General features: G+C 43.1%; 1 protein-coding gene across 1 annotated transcript; it reads right to left on the reverse strand.

Annotated features, from left to right (window-relative positions):
• Positions 1-350: 350 nt before the first annotated feature.
• Positions 351-1,265, reverse strand: LOC133925886 (agamous-like MADS-box protein AGL61). Its single transcript, XM_062371629.1, has one exon. The coding sequence runs from the start codon at positions 1,057-1,059 to the stop codon at positions 508-510; it is 552 nt and encodes a 183-aa protein (XP_062227613.1). The 5' UTR covers positions 1,060-1,265; the 3' UTR covers positions 351-507.
• Positions 1,266-11,403: the final 10,138 nt, after the last annotated feature.

Below are 11,403 nucleotides of genomic sequence, written 5' to 3' on the forward strand. Positions count from 1 at the left end.
AATCAATCAGATAGTCCAATCCTGCAATGCGTAATTCGCCAATATTCAAATTCAAACTCCAAAGAAACGAGGAAGCAGGTGTTTTGACACCAAAACCAGGAAGCAGCCACCTAGCAAAACAAGCTTCGCAATACAAAGTCGTAGCAAAATCTTCAGTTGTCGCAGCAATACCAAATAATAAAACTGAAAAAAAACCTTAATGAAAGCAGATCAGGGACTGATGATATATTAATCCTCCAAACGCTTTGCATCTATCGTATTGTTGAATTCACATGCCATTATGTCAAGAGAAGGAACTGAATTACATCTTGTGACAGCCACCGGTGGCTTATTAGCAGAACAGGTCAAAATTAACCACTAATACCAATCACGCTAAAATTTTTCATCCTTTCAGAGGCCAATTACAGTAACCTAAGTAACCAAGGATTAACCTAACCTCGGTAAAAAAGAATTAACCTACTCAAGTAGAATTAAAAGACCCAGCTTTGAGCGCCGGCGGGGCCACAACTACTGCTCCCGCGCCGCCGGAGCGGAGAGCAGCTTCTCAGCGTGGCGGACGACGTTATCCCTGAGCCGCTGCAGCGCCCTGGCGAACTCCGGCAGCTCCGCCTCCCCGAGCGCCTCCATGTCCGCCTCCCACCAGAACCGCCTGCCCGCCTTGGCCTGGAGCACCTTGTCCCCGATGGCGTTCATCCGCGCCTGCTCCGCGGCCACGAGTGCCCTGGTCTCCTCCGCTCGCCGCGAGACGGCCTCCACCGCCTCGCGGTCGGCGACGGCGTCCACGTCCTCGAGCAGCGCGGGGGCGCCGTCCTCGTCGTAGCCTGGGAGGGGCGCGAAGCGGCGGAGGACGTGGTCGACGGAGGGGGTCCCCAGCGCGAACGGCTTGTCGGCCTTGGAGAAGACGAGGACGGCGACGTGCGCGTCGCAGAGCAGGGAGATCTCGCTGGCCTTCTTGAAGAGCCCGGACTTGCGCTTGGAGCAGGTGACCTGGCAGCGGTCCTTGTCGAGGATGGGCGCGATATCGATGCGCTGCCGCCCCTTGCTCGGCGGCCTCACCATCGTCGTCGCTGCCGGCCGCCCTCCCGCCCTCGCGATGCCTCAAGACCGACCTGGACAGGGATTTGTCTTGGTTTCCTTCTCTGCTTGTTTGGCCAAGAAGAGGCCTCTCTATGTTCAATGCTGCGATGCGATGTGCCAGGCAAGGAGGGAGGCGGGGTAGTATATATATAAGTAGACGAGAGGAAGCGTTCCCAAAAATGGGCGGGGAGGAAACCGGAGAGGGATTTGTGATTGCTTCCTCTTTTACTGGATGCGGTAAATCCTTGGGTGCTACGGCATCAGCAATCGGACGCGGTAAGTTTTTAAGGAAACAAAAGATCTGCCGTATCAATCGGATCAGCGGTCTTAATTAATGAAGGTAAAAAATCTCGGCCGTCGCCTCATGCTGCATCCAGTACTACAGCTCTATAGAAGAATGGGAAAATTACAGGGATGGCGGTTCGGATTCGGACTTGACGAATTTGGTACCATGTATGTCACCAAACCTGACAAGGTTTCAGCATCAAGTCCAAAAGAAACTAGATCACCTGTCAGCACATGTGAATACTTGAGGAAGAGACCGAGGATTGGACCATGTTGTATGAACGGAATGTTAGACAAGTTTATGTTTTGTTGTAATATGGCCCATCTGAGCTATGTGTGTGTAGTGTTTCTCCCAACGAGGTTTCGTAGAGTTGTATCGTCTAAGCAGACTGAGCGAAGTTATATTTATTGAAAAAAGAGTGTTTAGTTGATTATATCTGTCTAGACATGCTAAGCTGAGTTTCTATTTGGTTGACTGAATCTGAGGCCGTATGAGCATGTAAAAGTTGAGATTGTAATTGGTTACTCGTATGAAGATAATTTTATGACAATGACAAGCGAGCCTGCTCTACTCCCTTGGCCTCCTTCTCCTCCTTGGCCTAGGACACGAGACCTCCTTAGATCAAGCTCATATCCCAAATAAAACGAAAATACCTGAAGGATTGTGTAGATCACAACTTGTCGGTGAATCAGGAACCAGGGGCCCCCGAATCCCGAGGCCAGGCCAGCATTCTGCCATGTGGCACCTTCCCGCAGGGTTTATCTCTGCGAGAAACGAAAAGACTAAGTCCCAGGAGAGGGCGCTCGGGGCCATGAACAGTGGTCCCCGAGTACCCGGGTTCCCCGATGATCTACGAAGACCAAGTGACCGGAAAGATAGTGCTCGGGGTCATGAACAGTGGCCCCCGAGCACCCGAGTACCCCGGGGACCCAAGGAAGGTAGTTCCGAGAGAGAGTGCTCGGGGTTGCGAACAGCGGCCCCCGAGCACTCAGTTCCTCGAGAATCCGAACAGTCAATTCCGGGAGAGAGTGCTCGGGGCCGTGAACAGTGGCCCCCGAGCACTCGGTTCCCCGAGGATCAAGAGAGGGTGTTTTCAGGAGAGAGTGCTCGGGGAGGTTAACAGTGACCCCCGAGCACTCGGTCCCCTAACGGCCCAAGAAGTCCTTCGTCGGTGGTCCCCACAGGGGTTCGACAGTGAGGTGTCAGCCTGTGAAAGGTCCGATGCCGTATTTAAGAGGGCGCGTGGCCTGTCACCTCCAACTGCTCCTGCCACGCTCGGTGTCAGTCCCTGCCACATTCTGGCAGAAGGGCATGGGGACATTTAATGCACGGGTCCCATCCCGCGTCATCCGGTGCGCCTCGGGATAGCATTGCAAGGCCCGAGGCGCCCTGCCTGCCGCCCTGCTGTGTCAGACGAACAAGACCGGGTGGGCACGCCGGGCTGCTCTGCGGCTGCCCGGTGGGCCCTCTCCACGGCGCCCTTTGCCAGCACCATCATGACGACCGGAGACAGGGCGGGGGCGCGTTTTCAACCCCCCGTCACTTCGAGCTGGCGAGCCCATGATGACTGCCTTTCCATTTATGGTGCCTTGGAACTCGTGCCCTCCCTTTCGGAGCACGCTACTACCGGCGAGTATTTAAGGGAGCCGGCGGGCACGGACAAAAACAACTGAGAAGCAAGGCGAAGAACACCTTCGTACAAGCACAGAAGCTGAGACCACCGAAGAACAAGGAGCCCGAAGCTCTAGGATAAAACAAATATTCTTGTAACCAGCAACATTCCTGAGAGGCATTCTCAGGACATTTATAGCATCCACACAGGAGTAGGGTATTACGCTCAGTGCGGCCCAAACCTGCCTAAATCCCTCCAGTGCATTTACTTAATCCTGCATTCGATCATTCCACCCCACCTACCATCGCATTTACACCTATTTATTTCTCCAGCAAACATATTCAGAATCACCCCCCTGGCCGAATCTCAAAAAGGGGTCCCTCAGGATCCCTGCGATAAGAGTTCACCCTCCGACACAACTGGTCCTGATTTCCATAAAGAATATAAAAGTTGTGCTCTTAGATCTAAAAAGGGCATCTCAATTATCATTGGGTGACTTTATTTTCATAATTTTAGTCATCGTATGATCAATCTTTGATGTCTATTATTTAGTAGTACATGCATATTGTCGTGATAAAACATATTTCTATTATCAAACACAAACATGTTGCAATTGAAAAACTTCAATGTGTAATCTGGGGCACTATGGATATTAAAACATACTAGACTACAAGTCTTCTGTTGACCTAAAAATAAATCTCCCTTAAGAATTGAGTTGGTCTTGACTGGTGAGGATGAGAATTATTGAGTTGCCTTATTTCTTTGGAGAGTACTCAAGGAGACAGAAGAGAACCAAATGAACCGAAGAAAGGGGTCATATGAATGCTCTCATTCAATGGAGTTGGTCCAAATAACAATTATACTTCTTAGGCTAGAAATTGCTATAACTCTTTGAATTGGAAACCAGTATCAGGATCTATAGACCCAATCCATCTTATTGGATAAGATTAGGGCTTACAATGAAATCGTTGAATGTTCATTGGAGGATTCTAGGAATGAGAAGAGAGTATTGATGTGGTTCTAATAGGAGGTTTTAAATTTGTGGAAATTTTCACCAATGTAGATTGGAGGATAACCAACTCCATGTTAGAATGATTATGCATGGCGATGCATACAAAGTCTAATACATTTCTTAGGTACTCCATATGTTTAGTGTGTGTGGTATATTTCCCACTAAAATCACCACCACAACGTAATATCATGGGCTGCCATGATGGAGATTTTGATACATTGTATAATTGAAGATTTAATTTGCGTGTAATTGGAATGTCATGATACTTTCAAAAATACAAGTTTCTTCAATCACTTTACTGCCATGAGCAAAGCCTATGAGCATATACCAACACACTAGATAAGTTGAACCCATTTAAGCTAATACATACACACGTGGCGTGCTAAGAGTATGTTAGATAACAAAGGAGTTATTGTGCATAGAGTGGATATACCGGAATTCATGCATGCCCACTTATGCAAAGGGACTTATATTGTTTGAAGATTATCTGTGGGGACTTATCACCCTTGTGAAGGTCACAAGGCCTTTCCTTGTATATATTCAAAATGATGGGTATAAAGCAATAGAATAAGGAGTCTTATTATCTTATGAGGATTCTCATGCTAAAGACTTTAGATCTTGGCACAAAGGAGATCAGACATGTTCAGACTCAGTACCTTATTACTCCAATATTCAAGGAGAGTTGTAGCAAAAATAGTCCTATTAGGCTATGATTATGATTTTGGTGATTATTGACAATATAGTCAATGAGACTAATATGTTTGTCAAGAATATATATTAGTAGGTCTTATGGTTGCAATACATTAAGAAGCCACCGCAGCTGGGACAAAGTTTGGTTGAATTGGAGAAGTCCTAGGAAAAATGACTACACATGAAGGTCTGGTGTAGAGGAGTTGTGAACGCCTGAGTGTTTTCTTGTCAGGTGTTTTTACACACTGGATGATTCGACAATGTGGAGATATGAATGCCAGAGCATTTCTGAGTTGAAGCTCAAGGATGGTACATGTCCGATTTGGTATAGTTTAATACGCCAGATGGTCCGACGATGAAGCAAAGCAATGCCAGAGTATTTTGCATTAAGGAAGGCGTGGGATGGCTCAATTAAACACGCCGGAATGTCCGGGAATGGAGCTGGTGAACACATTGGAACATCCGGTGTTTATAGAAGTTTTGAGTGATGTTCCAACAGCTAGTTCTGGAAGATGTACATGCCGAATGGTCCAATGAGTACTATGTTGTCTACACCGGATCATCCAGCGTATACAGATAATTAGAGCCATTGGGGCAACGGCTAGTCTGCATGGTTGAGGCTATAAATACCCCTCCACTCATTCATTTGAAGGTGCTGGAGTCCAGAGAAGCCCATATACACTTGAGAAGACATCCAACCCATCAAGTGCTAAAAGTGTTCATCCAAGGGGATTAAGTATAAGATTAGAGAGTGATTAGTGCTTATAGGCCTTTAGAGAAGTGTTGCTAAGTGCTGTAACCTAGAGAGTGGATCAAGGAGTGATCCAACCTTGTACTGAGAGGTACGCCGATGTCTTGGAGTCTTGGTGACTCATCGGCAACTTGGGCCTTAGTAGCTCAAGCTTGTTGACCCTCCGACTTGGTGTGGAGTGGCAGCAAGACGCTTGTACGGGGACGCGAAGACCCTTGCCTCGATGGCTCAAGCTTCGAAGTGAATATGGCGACAAGTGACCAGGAGAAAGGCTAGTGGTGAGACCTTGCCTTTGTGGCTTAGTGTCTCATTCAGGTTGAGACCTTGTCTTTGTGACTTGGTGGCTAAAGAGTCATGATCGGAGGAGTCTTGGCAACCGGGAGCATATCCTTGGTGGAGCTCCAATGTTGACTAGGGGTTGCATTCATGCCATTGATACTACAGGATAAAAATCCTTATGCTGAGTTTGCTCTCTCTACTTTATTTACGTTTCTGCATTTACATACTTACAATTTACCTTCCTAGATAGGTTGCGAGCCCTTTTGAACAATAGAGTAGGCACACTAGATAAACATAGAGCATATTTAGATATAAATTGATATAGATTTATCTTATGAAGTTTTTGGAGCTATTAGTTTTTAAATGTCCTAATTCACCCCCCTCTTAGGACGTCACCGATCCTCACAATTAGTATCAGAACTAAGGCTCACATCTATCTCTACAATTGGTGTTAGATCCTCACACCTTTCACAAGGTTTCGCCAATTCAAGTGGTATTCGAGTCTTAGTCTCATTATGATCAGTTAGGCTTCACCGCCTAGTGAGTTGTGACGTCCGATGTTAGGATGGATACCTATAGTACTTCTCTTTTTGATGGTACAAATTTTTCCTGTTGGAAAATTCTAATAACCTATTTTTTGCAAGCCAAAGGTTTGGATGTTTGGAGAGTCACCGAGGTGGGGATGAGGCAGCGCATCACCAACAAAGAGAAACAATCCAATACAATGGCGAAAAGTATCATTTTATAATCTCTATGCCCCGATGCATTCAATAGAGTTTATTCTCTCACCAATGAACATGATATTTGGAATGGTCTTATTGAAATAAATGAAGGCACAAAGAATGTGCACAGTAAAAAATATCACGTGCTAGTTATTAAGCTCAATGTCATCAAACAACTACCCCATGAAAGTACTAATGATATGTATTCTCGTTTGAATATTCTTGTCAATGAGATCAATGTGCTAGGTTTGACGCAAATTAAAGATGATCAAGTGGTGAGAAGAATACTTCAAGATCTTTTTCCAAAGTACATGCTGATCGTCTCCATCATCTACGACAAGGGCGACATCAAGAAGATGACTCCAAGCCAAATAATCGGCAAGATCACCACCCATAAGATGACCATGAACATAGGGGGTGGAAGCTTATTCCTTATCCTATACTAAGAACCTTGCTTTCACAAGTAAGCAAGCTCGATGCCAACACTTGAAGGCAAGGATGAGAAGACAAGAGCAAGAGTCAAGCTCAAGCGAAGATGATGGTGATAAAGATGAAGAGAGCGATGAAGAGGATGATCAAAGCACATCAAATGATGAAAAAATTGATTCTAAGGTCGCCAAGCTCTTCTAAACATTAGAGAAGAATATAAAGAGAATCAATATCAAGATTGATCATCCAATCTCCATTAAAGACTTGGTCAACACAATTAATCATATCAAGAAGAAAAAGAAGACCAAAACAAGAGGGAAACAAGAAGAAGAGCCAAAGCATTCGCAAGCATAGGAAGATGGGTGAGCGAAGATGAAGAGTCAAGCTCAAGTGATGAAAGCCTCATCATCCATTCCTCCTAGAAAAACTCTTCCTTAAGATCATCATCACATAAGTCGTCACGCAAGCCATCTTACAAGTGCCTTATGACCAAAGGTATGGATAGCGATTAAGTGATGATGAATCTGATGAGAATTCTCTCTCTCATGAAGAATTTCTTGAGTTGATTTATGAGCAACAAAGGACCTTAAAGAAATAATCAAAAGAGCTTAAGAAATTTAATACACTTAATGACATTCATGATACCTTTATTTCTAATTATGAATAATTATTGAGCAAATTTAATTTGCTAAAAAAGGAGCATGAAGAGCTTAAAGCTAAATTTGAGTTTATTGAATCTTAAACTAAGGTCCCTTTGAAGTAATCTGCATCTCTATTTAATTTCAATCATAAGGTAGATGTTTCCACTTCTTATGATGATTTGATTGATTTATCTAACTCACCCCTTTGCAATGAGATTTGTGTTGAGAATGTTATTGTAAAACCACCTAACAACCTCATTGCACAAGAAAATGATGAGCTCAGGCAAGAAGTGGAGAAGTTCAAGAATGACTTGGCGAGATAAAAGGGCAAAGAACATGTCCAACCTCCTCAAGATAACCGTGTTATAATAGTGAATAAGCTTATAGAGGGGTCAACCGTGACATGCTTCAAATGCTATAAAAAAAGACAACAAGTCCTTCCAATGCAAGTAAATCAAGAATGGGACTAAGGAGAAGAAGAAGATAAAGAATCTCTCTAACAAGACCTCAAACCTCTATACCAAGCCTAACTACAAGATCAAGATCAAGAGTAATCAGTCCAAGCTCAAGAAGAAGGACAATGGAAAGGTGGTTGCACACATGGTTGGAAGAGAGGACCAGATGTGGAACCAACCCATTTGGATGTCTAAGGAAGTCATCACCAATATGGAAGAGATCCAATCAATTTGGGTTCGAAAGAAGACTTAAAGCCCGATGCGGCTATGAGGATTTAGAGACTTGACTCACAAGATAAAGTAAAGGTTCAAGCAAATAAACCAAATGTGCAAGATTGAGCGTATTGATGAAGATCAGGATCATCATATACCCAAATTATGATCCAAAGGTAAAAAAGGTAATGGTACTAGATGCAAAATCCTTTCAATTAATGAGTACTTTTGCCTTGTCTAGGATTGTATATGCTTATTTTAATTTATTGCAATGCCTCATGTAGGTTTCTCATATGATAGGTTGTTTGTGTTTCTCTCTTTCTTATGAGCAATCTACATGATTTATTAGTTGTAAGTTCCTTACATGACACTAGTTTTACAATTGGTATTCCTTATGTATCATGAGTTCAATCTATAGTGTACCCTCTCCATTGTTATCAATAACAAATGCATATATCTCATAAGTATTCAACACTTGTATGCACATATTTAGGGAAAGTTTATCGTATAAGTTGTGATTTGAGACTAACATATGTTTCAAGTAATATCTTTTGTAGTTTCATGGAGTAATCGATAAGTCCCCGAAAGTATGGAATACCTAAAGGCTTCAATTATTATCTTTATCAATTTTTTTATTCATTTAAGTTACCTCCATACATAATATAGTTTAAACTTCCTATCTTGACATATTGTCTAGTTGTGCATATGTTTCTTTCTCATCATATGTATGCACACATATAAGGAGAGTTTAGACTATATTATGTGAGTTTCATGAATTGTGATCCGTGTGCTTTCATCTCAATTGACATCCACATATCTTTTAAATTGAATCCCTACAAGTGGTATCACTTTATTGGATCATAGTTTATGAAGCTATCCCATGTGCTCTAATATTTTTTCCTTGAGTTCAACATGTGTTTGTAGCATTTTTAGGAGATTTTTGACAAAGGGGGAGAATTGTGATGACCAAAGCAAGTGAAAGATACATGACGGTTGACAAAGGTGGATAAGCTCTTACATAGGTCGATCAAGGGAGATAGTGACGTTGGAGAAAGATGGAGCCATAACAAAGGGGGACTAAATGGTAAGAACATGCATCAGAGCAATGTTGTAAGACTCTGTGCTATTTACAATTGGTACCATTTATTACTTGTCACTTGTTTTGATTGTGTTATCATCAATCACCAAAAGGGTGGAGATTATAGCGAAAATAGCCCTATTAGGCTATAATTATGACTTTGGTGATTAATGACAACATAGTCAATGAGACTAATATGTTTGTCAAGAATATATATTAGTAGGTCTCATGAATGCAATACATTAGGAAGCCACCACATCCGGGACAAAGTTTGGTTGAATTGGAGAAGTCCTAGAAAAAATGACTATACCGGAAGGTCCAGCGTAGAGGAATTGTGAATGCTGGAGTGTTTTCTTGCCAGGTGTTTTTACACGCTGAATGATTCGACAATGTGGAGATATGAACGCCAGAGCATTTCTGAGTTGAAGCTCAATGATGGTACACGCCGGAAGGTCCGGCTATTGAAGTGTGCATGCCGGAGTATACGCCGGAGCATTTGTTATAGAGAAGATGTCAAAGTCCGGTTTGGTGTAGTTTAATACGCCGAATGGTCTGGCGATGAAGCAAAGCAACGCCGGAGTATTTTGCACCGAGGAAGGCGTGAGATGGATCAGTTGAACACGCCGGAAGGTCCGGCGATGGAGCTGGTGAATACGTCGGAACATTTAATGTTCACAAAAGCTTTGAGTGAAGTTTCAACGGCTAATTCTGGATGATGTACACGCCAGATGGTCTGGTGAGTTCTATGTTGTCTACACTGGATCATCCGGTGTATACAAAGAATTTGAGCCATTGGAGCAATGTCTAGTCCATGGGGTTGAGGTTATAAATACCCCTCCACTAAGTCATTTGAAGGTGCTGGAGTCCAGAGAAGCCCATATACACTTGAGAAGACATTCAAGCTATCAAAGTGCTAAATGTGTTCATCCAAGGGGATTAAGCACAAGATTAGAGAGTGGTTAGTGCTTCTAGGCCTATAGAGAAGTATTGCTAGGTACTGCAACCTAAAGAGTGGATCAAGGAGTGATCCAACCTTGTACCGAGAGTTACGCCGACGCCTTGGAGTCTTGGTGGCTCGCCGACAACTTAGGCTTTGGTGGCTCAAGCTTGTTGACCCTCTGACTTGGTGTGGACCGGCGGCAAGACGCTTATACGGGAACATGGAGACCCTTGCCTCGATGGCTCGAGCTCCGAAGTGAAGACGGCGACAAGTGACTGGGAGAGAGGCTAGTGGTGAGACCTTGCATTTGTAGCTTAGTGGCTCATCCGGGTTGAGGCCTTGTATTTGTGACTTGGTGGCTAAAAAGCTGTGACTGAAAGAGTCTTTGCGACCGGGAGCATATCCTTGGTAGAGCTCTAATGTGGACTAGGGGTTTCATTCATGTCATCGAAACCACATGATAGAAATTCTTGTGCTGAGTTTGCTCTTTCTACCTTATTTATGTTTCCACATTTTCATACTTACAATTACCTTCTTAGATAGGTTGCGAGCCTTTTTGAACGATAGAGTAGACACACTAGATAAATCTAGAACATATTTAGATAGAAATTGATATAGGTTTATCTTATCAAGTTTTTATTTCAATTAATTTTTAAATGTCCTAATTTACCTTCTCTTAAGACGTCACCGATCCTCACAAGAGCAACAAAGTTGTCTTAAAACTTCGACAAAGTTTACGTGAAAGTAGGCCATGTGATCACCATGATCAACTGGATCAAGGTAGAAGGATTATGATAGGTCACAATCAAATATGAATGAATTAAATATTGTACTCTTTTTTCTTGGTTGCGTTATGTCCTATTGGATTTTTTCAACGTGAGGTTTCTAATGTGACACCATGTGCAATGACAAGATACGTGAGCTATACACTCTTTTTTGTCCTTACCATCTTCCCATTGAGTTTATTAAAGTAGTTTTTGACAATGAATGAGCATGACATTAGTAAAGTATCAAGGAGGAGTGTTGTAATATGGCCTATCTAATTGGCTATATGCGTAGATATTTACCTAAAGTACATCCATGGGGAAGACCTATTAATGGTAGGAAGTTTAGTGTTTTATTGCTCATCTATATAAAATGAGTCTTTGTTCCTTCCATATAAGGAGATAATGGTTCTTAAGTTGTATAAGTAATCATCAATAAAGTATAGCAGTATCG

Source organism: Phragmites australis, chromosome 8, assembly GCF_958298935.1.
Source record: "Phragmites australis chromosome 8, lpPhrAust1.1, whole genome shotgun sequence".
In the NCBI taxonomy this organism is placed as follows: Eukaryota; Viridiplantae; Streptophyta; class Magnoliopsida; order Poales; family Poaceae; genus Phragmites; species Phragmites australis.

What these genes read in the sequence shown, in the direction of transcription:
- LOC133925886 (XM_062371629.1), bottom strand. Translation starts at nt 1,059, where the DNA reads ATGGTGAGGCCGCCGAGCAAGGGGCGGCAGCGCATCGATATCGCGCCC.